General features: G+C 38.1%; 4 protein-coding genes across 4 annotated transcripts; 2 read left to right on the top strand and 2 right to left on the bottom strand.

Annotated features, from left to right (window-relative positions):
• Nucleotides 1–108: 108 nt before the first annotated feature.
• On the bottom strand, nt 109–2,206 carry LOC122320265. The gene is made up of 3 exons (XM_043208403.1): nt 2,045–2,206; nt 776–853; nt 109–401 (listed from the first exon to the last, which is right to left on the bottom strand). The coding sequence occupies exon 1, from the start codon at nt 2,177–2,179 to the stop codon at nt 2,051–2,053; it is 129 nt and encodes a 42-aa protein (XP_043064338.1). The 5' UTR covers nt 2,180–2,206; the 3' UTR covers nt 109–401; nt 776–853; nt 2,045–2,050.
• A 6,215-nt stretch (nt 2,207–8,421) lies between these two features.
• On the top strand, nt 8,422–10,048 carry LOC108098259. Its single transcript, XM_017201059.2, has 2 exons — nt 8,422–8,633; nt 8,706–10,048. Exons 1-2 carry the CDS (start codon nt 8,568–8,570, stop codon nt 9,708–9,710), a joined length of 1,071 nt encoding a protein of 356 aa, XP_017056548.1. The 5' UTR covers nt 8,422–8,567; the 3' UTR covers nt 9,711–10,048.
• Nucleotides 10,049–10,202: 154 nt separating this feature from the next.
• LOC108098258 (cdc25-like protein phosphatase twine) lies at nt 10,203–12,766 on the bottom strand. Its single transcript, XM_017201058.2, has 2 exons — nt 12,463–12,766; nt 10,203–12,402 (listed from the first exon to the last, which is right to left on the bottom strand). Exon 2 carries the CDS (start codon nt 12,400–12,402, stop codon nt 11,116–11,118), a length of 1,287 nt encoding a protein of 428 aa, XP_017056547.1. The 5' UTR covers nt 12,463–12,766; the 3' UTR covers nt 10,203–11,115.
• A 142-nt stretch (nt 12,767–12,908) lies between these two features.
• On the top strand, nt 12,909–14,261 carry LOC108098231 (WD repeat domain-containing protein 83). Its single transcript, XM_017201013.2, has 5 exons — nt 12,909–13,045; nt 13,118–13,236; nt 13,287–13,359; nt 13,441–13,971; nt 14,039–14,261. Exons 1-5 carry the CDS (start codon nt 12,967–12,969, stop codon nt 14,161–14,163), a joined length of 927 nt encoding a protein of 308 aa, XP_017056502.2. The 5' UTR covers nt 12,909–12,966; the 3' UTR covers nt 14,164–14,261.
• Nucleotides 14,262–14,329: the final 68 nt, after the last annotated feature.

The raw sequence follows: 14,329 nt of genomic DNA, 5'->3' as shown, positions 1-14,329 counted from the left end.
TGGATTTTTTCTTCTATCACAAAGAAAATCAATGAATTTTCTGTGACCTAAAAATGATTCCCTGTTAAGTGTCACACGCGTTTTAAGTTAGCAAAAAAATGATTAGGGTTCAGTTTTAGTTTTGTTTTCGAAAATATTTCAACTTTTTTTTCAGTTTCGTTGTTATAAATTAAAATATCTCCTTGCCGTGATATGATCTGCGATCACTGCGATGCTAAAAATTAAGTTTTTTATCTTTCTCTCCCATAGATTGACAGACTTTGGATAATCGCGGCTCCTTGCCGTCGAGCTATATCAGCGGTATTTAGCTGATTATGATCCGCACCACTTATCAACGTCGACTTCCGAAGAGGTGAATGTGTTCACTCAGGCTATCACCGCCTTGTTTAAGGATTCCTTACCTGCAACGAGTAAGACATGAATGAGTTTAGTTCCAGACAAATCTGGTGTTAGGCAGTGCAAAATTCTTGGTTGGGTTCTCTTTGTTCACTCAATTGAAAACAATTCGTGGGAAACTAAAAAACAATTTAGCTCAATTACACGCAATGAAATAATTGAGACTTTCGCCATTTTTTGCCTCACACGCTTCATTGCTCCCTTATCCACGAGGTTCTTGAGGACGGGTCAAGTCGTCAATTGTCCGGAAAGGTCATTGCGTTCAATTCACAGTAAGTCAAGTGACCTTTTCGTTGCCACCCACACACCCGCCAGCGCAACTTGAGCCAATTAATTAAACGAAAAGTCAAGACCCTTGGCGTAGAAAAATAATACTCACTTTTTATTTGTGCTGTGCCTGGCAGTATTCTGCACTGTCTAGATGAAACTCCATAGATGTGGGAACAGGTCTAACCAACTGAAATTTAAAGTAAATTTATCAAAAACTTATTTTAAATGTTTATAAATAACATTTTAATGTTTATATATAAAATGTTTATTATTGCTAGTAGTAGCATTTTTAATATGGATATTTATGCAAAAAAAAAAAAAAAATAAAAAATAAAAAAAACGTATAGTAGTACTTTTAGGAAATGTGGAAACTTTTATCAGCCTGACATTTATCTCGGAAGAAAATTAAACACAAAATACGGAAATATTTCAAGTGGATATTTTAAAACTTTTAAATTGGGTCGGCCGTTTGCCATCTCACCGAAAATTAAAAATATTTCCTAAAAGCGATCCAAGATAATTTCTTCTCTTTTCCAAGAACATTTACATTATTTATATTCCGTTGTTGATCGTGAAAAACATATGTATTAAATGAGTTCACAAATAACGACAGAAGCAGAACAATGATTGTATAATATGTATTTCACATATATACGTGCATATCTACACAAGTGCGATAACTCTTTAAGCAAATATTCCATTTTTTGCGAGCTCTTTTCGCACCGTGTTTATTTTTGCATTTTTGACCTAAGGTAGACGAGGTGTTTCTATTGAAATTTAGCCAGTAATTGTTAACCGGAAAGTCATTCGGATGTGGTATACATGGAAGAATCCATTATGGAAACCGAACGATACACAAACGCGTGGAACTAATTAAGAAGCTGGTGCCAAAAAAAAAACAGAAATAACTTCTTGTTGATAGAACTTAAAACTTTCACTTGTTGTTTGTATGCACCTAGAACACACCAGTACATACTAGAAAACACTGTCTGAGTGTTTACCTCATGACGCGTTAGACAACAACACTTTTGTTGATGCTATTTCCCAGTCGGTTTTTACTTTTGACTTATGCAATGTATTTTTTGTTTTTTGCGTCTTTGCGAAATTGAAAAAGTCGCACAACCGAATATACAAATTTACAAGTATGTACGTATTTTTATATATATTTGAACGCGATAATGCAAAGCAATGATTATTTGCTTGTTACGATAGGGATTTTGTAATTCGTCGATATGAAATTTCGATTAGATATCGGCAGAATTTGCTGCCAAGACGCTAATCGGTTTCATTCGCGGATTGAAGAGCACTTTTCTCTTTGACTTTTAAGATACCACTACGGATAGACTTTCGTCTTCTAACTAAAAATAATCGAAATTACCAATCGTTAATCGCCTGTGATGCGGCGAGACAGGATCTCGATTAGGTATCGACAAGTGTCGATTCTAAGACGTTGATCGATAACGATTACCACACTTAGGAGACGCGTATTAATGCGCGATGAGCACTCTCTCATGTTTTGCTATCGACTGGCGATTGTCAACTCGTCGCCGGCCATTTGTAGGGCCGCTCTCGCCGACAGTGTTGCTAACTTAGCAATTTCACTTCCAACTTGATTGGCACTAAGAAACATATACAAACAATAATAATCATAACCATTTTAAAATTAACAAATCTTTTGGATTCGCTTATAAATAAATAATAAAAATACTAAACGAAAATAAATCAACAAATCAGAGTTATGTTGCTTTTTTAAAGAAATCTAGCTATTCTTATAAGTCAGTTTTGCTCTAATTGACGACCGAGAGTTGACAACACTGCTCGCCGGCAGTAATTCTCCAATGTCGGAGAGGGCAGTGAGAGTCGCGATGCTCTCCCCCATGACGCACTTCTCTCCAACCAGCGGAGAGGTTTGGACAGCCCCACCCCATCTACTTCCCATTAAAAAGTATTTCACAGTCTGCTGCATATTTAAAGCTTTTCAAAGGGAATACAATGGAGGACAAAATAAAAGATTCAAGTTTAAAATGCAAAGTAAAAGCAAAAACTTAAAAAAATTGTATATTTTGTTTATTGTAGGCGTTATTCACTAGAACCTCGGTGTTCAATCCCAATGCTATTAGGCTTCTAAAGTTTCCGAGATCTTGAAGCTCAAAGGGACGAAAAAAATACAATTTTTTATCTAGGAAAATGCAAAAAATCCATTATTGGGTCGGAAATGCTTGCTTCTATCTGTAAAATATTTTTTAACAAAAACAAAATATTCTGGTGTGACAGTTCTTATACTCAACAATAAAATAATAAGATACTACTATTATCTTGACCACAGCTGTATTTAAAAGTGTAATATATATATTCTACACAAAAATAAAATTGTGTTATGACATTGCCTAACAAACACTTTTATTAATGGCCAACACGAAATGTAATGGTTCGATATTCTTCTAAATGCTATAAATATATAACCCACTATAAAAGTGATGGACAGCTAGGAAATATTGAATTTCGAATGGGTGGGAAATGTATCAACCTTAACTGGCAAAATCTGCAAAATGTCATTAATTACAATAATTTATAAGTTTTTTAAACTTTTAATACTCTTAGGCATTTTTGTATTTATATCATGTATTTTTTGTTGTGGCCAATTAAACAACTTTTTAAGTGCACAAGCGGCTAAAGAAAGTTTCGCAGGCAGATACAACATTGCGGGATACCAAGGTCAGTCGTTATTTAAGGGCAGTAAACAAAGCTAAATGCGGTTTATTATAAACACATTAATGAAGGCTAAAGCGCACACAAACATGTAACTTAATATGAAAATAGTCTTACATTTAAAGCAGTTGAACCTAATCAAGATGTAGGCAAATCGCATGACGGCACTAATACCTAATTGTGGCTATATAGTTACATCATATGTATATATGTTTTCGTTACACTTGACTGCCCATCGATAGGCAAACATGTTTCCAACATTGCTGGGTTCTATACATTTTTTTACAAACGATTAATCAAGTGAGATTCCGGTAGTACTTTTGTAGGTCTTTTAAATAAAAAAGCTGAAAAAATAAAACGTTGTTTCAGACAATTTACATAAAAGGTATTTCACTGGAAGATTTTGAAGTCTTCCCAAATGTATGCCAAATCTCGTTTGCAATTATCACAAAAGCTGTTAAGGGCAAAGCCGCAGATTAAAACCACCTTTTCCTTTTTGAGGTAGCAGATGTGTGTTGTCTGAGTGCAAAGTTGATTGGACTTTTACGAGACAGGACCAGACAACATAGACAGCAAGCAGACAATGGATAAACAAAGAAAGAAATCTAGAGGTAAGAAAACAAAATTAAACCCAAAAAAAAGCAATTGAATTCAGTTTCCCCTTTTTATTTTGTAGCTTTTAGGTTCTGTTTTGGGACTCATTTTTCAATAGACTGCAACTTCTCACGGGAACCATTTAACGAATAATCGCTTTTTTTGCAAACGCAATAGCGTTGTAAACACATTGAAAATGACTACAGGGAAATGTGATGAGGGTAACTGCCATTCAAGCCTCAACTTACCAAACTAATGTCTGTCTACAGGTGTCAATAAAACCAGACGTGCTGAGCCAAACAGCAAAGCAAGACATAATGCAGACACACACTGTACACAAAAAGGGATATGGTTGAGAGATTTACCATAATTTTTGTTTAATATTAAAAAAATCTGTAGACTATACAATCGTTGAGGAATATTATCAAACAAATAGGAAATGGTTTAAAATTTGTTTTAATGAAATCATAACCCTTTGTCTGAAAACTACACTCGTAATATTAGAACTGAGCCCAAAATGGTTGGGTACAACAAATAGTAAAAAAATAGGGAAAATACTATTAAAAGCACAAACAGTCCCCTTACAGCTAACTAAATCTTTGTAACTGCTACATACCAATCCATTAAGCTTCAGTAAGTTTTGTTGACCTTAGTTAATTAAACAAACCGCCCATTTACCAGTGACACACTCACCCTTAGATCAAGAAAGTATAATAAGTATTATTAAGAGACCAAGGAAAAAAAAGACCTCAAAAAATCCGTCCGACAATATTTCGTTTCGTGCGCGACTAGCGACTCAAAATAAGACTGAGTCCAAGTTACGAGTTATTGATTTTACGGCTACTAATGGAAGTGGGGATGGATGCCCATCCCCCTTCTATTCTTCTTCGTTATTTCGCCATAATGGAAATTTTGAATTTGCCCCAAAGCTTTCCTGTGTGCATCGGCCAGGAGATGAGCAGGAAACGGAAACTACTGGGGTAACTAGAATTCAACCGTCTTTTAGTTGCCAAGTGGTCGCTGTTTTTTTGTGACGCACTAGGCGGCTTTCTTATGCGTCATCGTCTTGTTTTTGTATAGAGAAACAGCTGGTGCTGTTTGGTTCTGATAAAAGCAAAATATAAACAATCTTGTCATGTTATTGCAATTATCAAATGCATGTCTCTCTCACAAATTGCATGTCCTTCAAGGTTGATTTAGAGGCGAGGAGAGTATGCACCAGCAAATTGTCGTTTTACTTGTTAGTTTTGGGTATTTTGCCTTAACCAAGGGCAGGGCAAACTATTGAGGACAAACCGAGCAACATTTATCGGACTATATATAGAACACGGGGTGGTGGTCGGTGGTCGGTGGGCGGTGGCATTTTTCCTATCTACCTCCCTTTGCGCCCACTGACGTTTGTAAATCGTATTGCATGCTTTGTTGTTTGTTTTTGGTCTATTTTTGGATATGACATGTATTGGTGAAATTCTGCACACAAGCTGCCAAAACGTGACAGCAGTAAAAATACAGCACAATGATATATAACCAGGAAAAGTAGTCTGTAACTTTCCAACTCTAATTATATTTCTCAAGTTCTAATTAGCGAGTGGTGACAACAAATGTGAGAACACATATTATTGGTTCGCAGTTGAGCTCCAGCTTGGGGCATTTAAGAAAAGCCTACTTTAAGACCCAATTAATTCCTATAAATCAAAATGACCTCAAACAAATTGGTGGCAATACATACTTTAACAATCATAAATTCGGCCACATATTTCCAAGAATTCAATTGAGTCCACACTGGTGTGGGTAAGAATAAAAAACTGGCAGAAGGCAGATAAATCCAGAAAACAGACAATCAAATGCAAACGCTTGGAATAAAAAAAGAAAGAATTGTACACAACGGCGTATACGTAATCGCTATCTTTATTCTATTCCAGGTTAAGAACTCTACTACAGTTTAGATAAGAAAATCGAATTTAGAAAAACTAAAGACAAGTCTATAAATTGATCGCCAAGAACAACCTACAATGTGTATATTATTTAAAAAAAAAGCAAATTATATTTAAAAACTTTGATATCTTATTTTACTAGGGCATCACAGGCAAAACCTGGTCTGGTTTTTATGAAATTCTACTTTAATATAATAGAAAACAGCTTTCAAATTATTTAAATCGGAATTACATTTTTAGAAAACCATTTTTTAACATAAATGTTCGTTTTTTAACTAACATAACTTTTTTTGTTGCCTTAACATGTGTTAAATTATGTAAATTATGACATCTTTCATACATTCGTTGAAAAAAGTTTGATAAACCGGATTATTAAAATTGTTTTTGCTTGATGATACGCCTATCTGTTTTGTTCTTGACTTTTTATCACGAATAAATAATGAGAGAAAATCAACACTCAAACTGAATCAGATTCTGTTTTGTTTGCATGGCCAGAGCAATATCATTGAACTTATTCAAGGACAGGAGAGTCGGAACGGAAATAAAACAGGGAGAAAAACAATTCAGACAGGAGAATTGATTCAAGCGGTGGTTCGTCGACGGGAGATTTCCAACCACCAGTTTGAAAATAATTGAACTCCTGTGGGCTTTATCAGTGCCTTTTTTATTGTTGCTGGGCTGATTCTTTGCCCTCTTTCAATTCTAATTGACGCAATATACTGATATCGATTAGCAAACATTGCGATAAAGATAAACGCAACCATGAAAAATGCGAAAAAGAGAGATAATATTAAATCACAACTAAACCTTTTTGGGTAACTGATTGTACAATTAATCAAGTTATAAGCTAAATTTTTCCGCGTCCACAATTGCTTAAAATAAAATGGCAACTGAGTCGGCTGCTTTTGCTCAAAAGAAATCTTTTAGGTACGAAATTTGTTTACTGTTTGCTCTCACATTGATATGATAAATCTGTTTAAACAGTATTCGTCTTCGCAGATTAGATATTAGATATCTCTCCGTGTATGTACATTGCGAATGACGCTTGGCCAAGGAGACTGCCAAAAAGAATTATGGGAAAATGGGGGCATTCAGAGCAGTGCTTTTTACTAGGGCATCGCAAACAGTTCCTGGCTTGTCCCAGTTCCATTCGAACGGTAAACTGGGTCAGCTGACAGTTACTTTCAACTGGCGACGACAGTTATCCAGGTAACTGGGTCAAATGAAAGTAAAATGCGTGAATTAACATATTTATTTTAGAGCGTTATTGCTTATTTTATGTGGCCTTCAATTCAGAAGGATTAAACAACTTAAATAATCCAAAGGAATAGTTAGGCCACCAAGAAGAATAATTTTATACATTTTCAGTAATCTTTTTTGTGCAATTTTGTTGCTCAACAAAGTGGAAGAGCAAAAGTTAAAAGAGGTTTTTCACTTCTTGTATTACATTTTAGATTGGAAACGAATTTTTTTTTAAAAAAAAAAAATTTAAAAATATGCATGTGATTATGTATTTGATTAATATTTACGTTTATTATTTTAATCAAACTAAAACAAAGCATTTTGGTAGAAAAAAAAATCCCAATCTAAATGTCAACGCACACATGCACACCCATTTAGTGGCTATGAATGTCTGGCTGTTCATTGTCGTTTGGCACAATTGTTAACAATAAAAGTGTATTATTTAAAATACTTGGTTTTAACGGGTCCCCACCCACACTTACCACAATTGCCATACACATTTGAGTATAACTTTTGAAGCTTTTTCGTTGCTTTTCGTGCACGAGAAAATTGAATTCACGTCCACACTCTACACAAACGCACCGCGAGACTCTCACAGACACAAATTCCACGAATGCAATTGGCTTTGTGTGGGTTTATTTTACGCCAACTATTGCTTTTTTTTTTAAATTTTAATTGACTGGGTCTTTAGTTCATTGTATTAAAAGTGTTTTATTTCAAATGTAATTGCAAATAGTTGATTTTTTAGCGACATTAACGCAAATTCGTCTGCTGCTTAACCTCAAAAGTTCTCTGTCACACACAGACGCACACTCACACTGTCAACGCGGGGCGGAACCAATGGGTTTAACTCAACAAATTTCACTTAATTCGTGGTTGAACGGATCTTTTAAGTTTCCAGCACGGAATTGCACAATTAACTTGAATAGCCACAGATTTCAAGGTGTAATTCACTTTAATTCGGAGTAGACGTGATTCCTCTCGAAAAAAATCTCTGCAAGTGTGGCCAAAGGCGGGTTACTTAATTATTCTTAGCGATAGTTTGTTTGCGATATCTTTTAATCGATGACACTACAGTGGAAACGCTTTAAAAACGAAATGCTAACTAGAATATTATATTTTGATTTTTGACTGTCAAAACAAAATTAAGCAGCTTAAAAAAATTCTCTCAATTTAAGGTGTAATCATGTTATCTTAGAAAATAAGGTTTAAAATTATCCCATTCACACCGCCTACATTGGATTAACCCAACTTAGTCTAAAAGAGTGCCCCTATTATTTACTTTATTATATTTTTGACTGCGAGCGGCGATCTACAGGCTTAGTCATTCCGATCTATTGCGAAAAACAGTGAATAACAATTCCCAATAAGTCTATATATAATTGCGAAAAGGTAAAAATCGTCGAATAATCGTTGAGGGGAATGTCCAAGCGAAAGGCCGAGGACACAGAAGCTGAAAAAATGGCAACGGCCGAAAAGGTTCCACAGGTAAGGGATAATCTAAACTAACTAAAAACCAAACAAAAACTACCGGTATAGTTTTTTTTATTATTTGCACAGAACGATTATACCATTGGCCTCGTGGATCCTGTAAAGGATTACCAAAAGCTGATTGAAACTCGAGTGCAGGTGGACGAAATCGTGGACGATGATGTCACCAAGGAGAATTTCGATCGAACGGCTGCTGCGGCGCGTGACGTCATCTGGCGTCTGTTATTCGACGGGGCTGAAAACTTGCAGGAAAATGTTGAAAAGGCCACCCAGTTGCTGGAAGAATACCGCGGCGACGCCTGCTTTTATGATCCCACACCCTACAATGATTGGATTGTTAAGCTTAGGGATGAGGTCCTCAAGCGCGAACTCCTGGACTTTTGGCGCGATGTTCTGGTCAAAAAACAACTAGGTCCATGTTGGTCACGCGACTGTGATCTTTTCGATAGCGACGACACGCCCCCATTGGAATTCTACGCCCATGCCGGTTGTGAAGCTCCCTTTGCAGCAAGCTTGAAGGTTCGGGCCGCCCTGGAGGAGCAGTCTTCAATGAATCAGGATGAATTGCCTACCACTCCGGGCGAACTGAGTGCCGACGATGCCGCCGCTCTGTCCGGTGAATTTGAAGCCGTGCTGACCAAGGAGAACCCTCTTGAGGAGTACCGCACGCTGATGAAGCGATTTGTCCTGACCAAAATCATCGTTCCCGACAGCGTTCACCAGGCTAGCGTGAAGAAGATGGCCACCGCCGCCAGAGAGATCATCTGGAAGCTGCTCTTCGATGGTCCACCCACGCAGGAGGACCAGGACAAAGCCGCCGAGCTGCTGCGCGAATACAAAGGCGATGCTGGGTTTTATGGGCCACAGGACTTTAACGAATGGATTGTCACGCTGAGGGACGAGGTTCTCAACAAGGAGCTCCTCGACTTTTGGCGCGAGAAAATGGTTAAGCTGGAACTGGGTCCTAGCTGTGCACGTGATTCGGATTACTACGACAACGATGATCCCCTGCCACTGGACTTTTACGAAAAGGCCGGCTGCAAGGCTCCCTTTGAAGCGACTACCGAGGATTAGAGGTCCGTGTCAGACCTAAAACCTACACACTCATCTCAGATAAAAAACATTTTTAATGTAAAGAGCCAGACTCATAAAATGTATTCTTTTGGCAAAAACTAAATGTAATTTGGTAGGTCAACAAACAAAAAACATAAGTTAGTTGCATAAAATTTATTTTACTTATTTACAATAACAATCTTATCGAAATCACAAGAATTTCAAACTGCAAAAAGCATTTGTCATTACCTTAAAATGTAACAACTCTCGATTGTTAAACAAACACGAATAAAATTGTAAGACTTTATATTACTTTTGTGTACATTTTTTTGATAAAAATAAATTTATTAAAACCGAAATTGAAAATTATGAATCAATTAATTCAAGAGTTCTGAATGTCTTCATAAATTGAATCGTAATATTTTTGAACCCAGTTAGTAATAAAAGACAAACTAATTTCTTCCTTTTTTTGGCGACTCTTCATTTTAATAAACTGAAATCAAAATACTGTTGTTCTTTGCATAACGGGTATTTTATAAATCTAAATAAATATTATATTAACTAAACTCTTCAGTACAAAAAAATTTACTTATTTTTAATTAACATACTAACTAGATATTATTTTATTTTGACTCCTTTATCGTATGACTTTAAAATATCAGATTCGCTTATCAATTTGGTTTTGGTTTTTATAGATTCTCATTTAGAGATCATGTGTTAAATTCTGTGTTTTCTTGAATTCTTAAAGTAAAGAAATGTATAATCTACGCTGTCGTTTGCATGACAGTTTGATTATTTTCCATTGTATCACAAAAATCTTATATTAAAGATGGCATCTTTCAATATTCTTCGCCTTTACATTACAAAAGCTGTAATTTTCTGTTTTCTGTTGGGGTTCTTAATTAAAGAGTTTTTTAGTTCAATATAATGAGTTAATTCATAAAAATATAATAATACCAAATAATCACGACACAGTTTTATCTAGATACTTTTTTCATTGGAATTAAATCTTAGAAGTTAAATAAAGTTGCTTAAAGATAAATTGAATTTGGTTTATTGGAAACTAAAATTAACACGAAATACTTTTTAAACTAAACTATTAAATGCCGAACACAAAAAGTAACTATAATTAGTTTCAAAATTTTCACTTTCACTGACTAGAGAACATTTATCCATTTTCCGTTCTTGTTCCCATTGTTAAGGATTTCCACTGGTTCTTCACACAACACAAAACAAAATCCAAAATCCGGAATTGGAATTAAACACGTACAAATAAATCTAAGGGGCTTCCACAACATTTGGACAACGCAACGATAAATGAACCTTAAAAAGTGCGTCCTTAAAAAATACATATTGTTATAACGGTAAAAATGTGGAACCAGTGGTTCTCCCTGAGATTTCGTGGGCTTTTACCAATCAAAAGGCCTTACTCGGCATACAAAAGGCGGGATCGTGACTTTTTGAGGCCTCGTGAGCCCCCACCACCAATTCCACTGTCTCCACCTTCGCCACTCTGCCAGGACTTGGTCTTGGCCCGGAAGTATCGAAACTCGTCATTGTGCGCCGGTGCCAGCATGGGTACATATTGCCTCGGCTCGCATAGCTGACCATATAAGCCGAAGAACTCCTTGTAGCCATTGTGCAGGATGTACAGCTCCGGATAATCCAACGCCGGATAGTCGTGGGCATGCTGGCTCCTATCGTTGCTGCGCAGAAAGCGCAATAGCTTGGGTCCCCGCTCCGAGGAGAACTCGCAGTGGAACACGTAGATGCGACGATCCTCCTGATTGGTGGTTAGGATTGGAAAAGCCTCTTGTATTTGCCCACGAGTGTATAGGTTCTTGGCGCCCTGAATGTGACCGCCCATGAATTCGTAGGGGTAGCGACAGTCTATTATCTGATAGCCACCCTGGCTGCCCAACTGCTGATCGAACTCGCCATGTATTAGCCGGGCCAGAGTGTCACTGGAGATGGTCTTTAAATCACGATGTCTAATTCCTGTGATTAGGCAGGGCAAAGCACACGGCTTGCTGAGATCTCCAATCAAATGGGGCTCCTCGCCCAGGGCGCTCATGATTTCGGCATCGTTCATCGATAGGGCCTTCTTTTGCAGCTTCTTGACGGGCAAGTTTGTTCCTTTGTCCGTTTGATCCTCATCTTCAGGTTGATCGGAGGGGTACAAACTCATAGAGCGCCGCAATAATCGTGACTGCTTGGATGATTCCTTTGCAGGATGGTCCTCTGACTTCAGCTGTCCGCTCAGGAGAAGTTCTAGGTCATCGGGTAGTTCGAGATTTTGTTCCTCCGCCGACTCCAGCTCAAACATGTCCAGGTATTCATCATCGAGGGAATTGCCCGAATCGTAACTGGAACAAGAACTGCTGAAGCTGCTGAGCGTTCGCGATGAAACGCTGTTGAAGGTGTTCAGGGTCCTGGACGATTGGAGGCTTCTCTGTGTGGACTTGGGAGTGCCGTCCAGGCGAGTTACCTGCATGTTTTGGGACAACTCGGTGATGGGCGAAAGAATAACGCTGGCGGGAATGTGCCGCTTTAGCATCTTTTGCAGGGGAGTGTCCTGCGCAGAAGACCGGCGCCTCTTGGCCTGGTTCTCCACATCCTGAACATCTTGGCAATTCGAAGAACTTTTCCCCTGACCACATGCCCCCTCCTCTTCCTCTTCCTCCACATCGAGCATCAGCCGCTTGCTGGCCATCTGCAAATAAAAAATAACAGCTGTAAAACAGCTGTATTTTACTTTGTTTTATGTAAATACCTCTTATTCCCGAACTCTTGGCAGCTTTATCTTCTTATATGTTTAAGTCAAATACTGGATTTCAGCGTGCGCAGCGGTTGCTGTTGCCAAAGTTCTTAGGGTTTTCACGCTTTTCCGGGTAAACTTTATTGGCGCACTTTATAAGCTCAGTGTTACCAGGTAGCAAAAGGTATCAATTTCTCGGCTCAGATTGGCTCTTCGCCACCCGCCAATTTACCACGGCGCCATAATTAGCGCGCTTAATGTTTAAATTTAAAATTTTGTCGAGGTCTTTGCATGATCGTTAATGTTTTCGATGTCAAAGTCAAATCTGAAATTTAAAAACTTAATGGCATAAAATGCAAAGCAGTCTGCATAATGAACTCATCTTCAGTTGTATTGTTATCGCTCGTTTATACCAAATGCCAAATGCACTAAGCACACAGTGGAAATAGAGATCAGAAAAACCTGGGCACACTGGAAGTTTGTTTACTTCTACTTGTAAATAAAAAACACTTTTTAAACATGCCGGAATTCGAAAACTTTAATGTAAGAACTACAATTGATTGCAAACAAGGAGCAGTGCGTGCTGTACGCTACAATGGTGAGAAATCTTGAGTTCATTTTTTTAATTTGAGTCTTGACTAAATTTTTAAACATTATGATGTTTTATCAGTGGATGGAACTTATTGTTTGAGCTGCGGATCTGACAAGAAGATAAAATTGTGGAATCCAGTTTCGGGATTACTTCTTAAAACATATGGAGGTCATGCAGACGAAGTGACAGATGCTGCGGTAATATTTTTATTTTATTAAATTGTGTAAATATTAATTTGTTGTTGCAGGGGAGCTGTGATAGCAGCTATATAGTATCCGCCAGCTTGGACAAGAGCATTATCTATTGGGATGTGTCCACCGGTAAGTTTCAAACACCTGGCATCGAACTAAGATTATTCAGAGAAAAGAGTTTTTATTAATTAAATCTGTTAACCAATCTAGGAGCGCCAGTACGACGTCTGCGTGGTCACGCCGGTGGAGTCCGGTGCGTCTGCTTCAACGAGGACTCCTCCATTGCCATTTCCGGGGGCAGGGACAACGCCGTCATGTGCTGGGACATTCGGACTCGCCGTCTGGATCCGGTTCAGGTGATGAAGGAGGCTCGTGATTGCATCACTACGGTGGCGACCAACGAAAACCGAATCTATGCCGCATCTCTGGACGGTTGTGTGAGAACCTACGATATTCGGGTGGGCGAACTCACCTGCGACAAGGTGGGCGAACCGATTACTTATCTGGCTCAGACAAAGGATGAGCAATGTCTGGTGGCCGGCTGCCAGGACAGTGTGGTGCGACTCCTGGATTGTGAGACGGGCGGACTACTCTCCGAATACAGGGGTCACCGAGGCGATGATTATCACATCGAGTGCGGAATACTGGCGAACGATGCTCACATAGTCACGGGTTCCAGTGACGGAGACGCCTTTGTCTACGACCTGCTTGAAGGAAAAGTTCTGCAGCGCATTCGCATCAGTAAGCAGGTTTTATTTATAAGCTAAACTATAATCTACTTAATTGTTTACTGGGCTATCTTCTCCAGGTGATAATGGCGGTGTGGTCCACTCCTTAGCCACACATCCCAAGCGACAGGAACTGCTTTTCGCCAGAAGACGGGACATGTACGTCTTTTCCACGGATCTGCAGATCGAAGAGGAGCAACTATAATTTATAATTTTGCCATATAAATGCTCAGGCTAGTGATAGTTACTACAAATTAATTTTAACTTACATGTAAACGAATAAAGCCCTATATTATAATTTCATTCAGAAGTTTGTAACGCAATGAAGGCGACACTTTAAACCCCAGAAATTTATATAATTTTGATCATCA

This window comes from Drosophila ficusphila, unplaced genomic scaffold, assembly GCF_018152265.1.
Source record: "Drosophila ficusphila isolate 14025-0441.05 unplaced genomic scaffold, ASM1815226v1 contig_436, whole genome shotgun sequence".
In the NCBI taxonomy this organism is placed as follows: Eukaryota; Metazoa; Arthropoda; class Insecta; order Diptera; family Drosophilidae; genus Drosophila; species Drosophila ficusphila.
Note: the sequence above shows the minus strand (reverse complement) of the source record. Positions and strands in the feature narration are given on the sequence as shown.

Coding starts and splice junctions, on each gene's coding strand:
- LOC122320265 (XM_043208403.1), bottom strand. CDS start 2,179: ATGAGAGAGTGCTCATCGCGCATTAATACGCGTCTCCTAAGTGTGGTA.
- LOC108098259 (XM_017201059.2), top strand. CDS start 8,568: ATGTCCAAGCGAAAGGCCGAGGACACAGAAGCTGAAAAAATGGCAACG. Junction 8,634..8,705: donor CGGCCGAAAAGGTTCCACAG/GTAAGGGATAAT, acceptor TTATTTGCACAG/AACGATTATACCATTGGCCT.
- LOC108098258 (XM_017201058.2), bottom strand. CDS start 12,402: ATGGCCAGCAAGCGGCTGATGCTCGATGTGGAGGAAGAGGAAGAGGAG.
- LOC108098231 (XM_017201013.2), top strand. CDS start 12,967: ATGCCGGAATTCGAAAACTTTAATGTAAGAACTACAATTGATTGCAAA. Junction 13,237..13,286: donor ACGAAGTGACAGATGCTGCG/GTAATATTTTTA, acceptor TTGTTGTTGCAG/GGGAGCTGTGATAGCAGCTA. Junction 13,972..14,038: donor TCTGCAGCGCATTCGCATCA/GTAAGCAGGTTT, acceptor TATCTTCTCCAG/GTGATAATGGCGGTGTGGTC.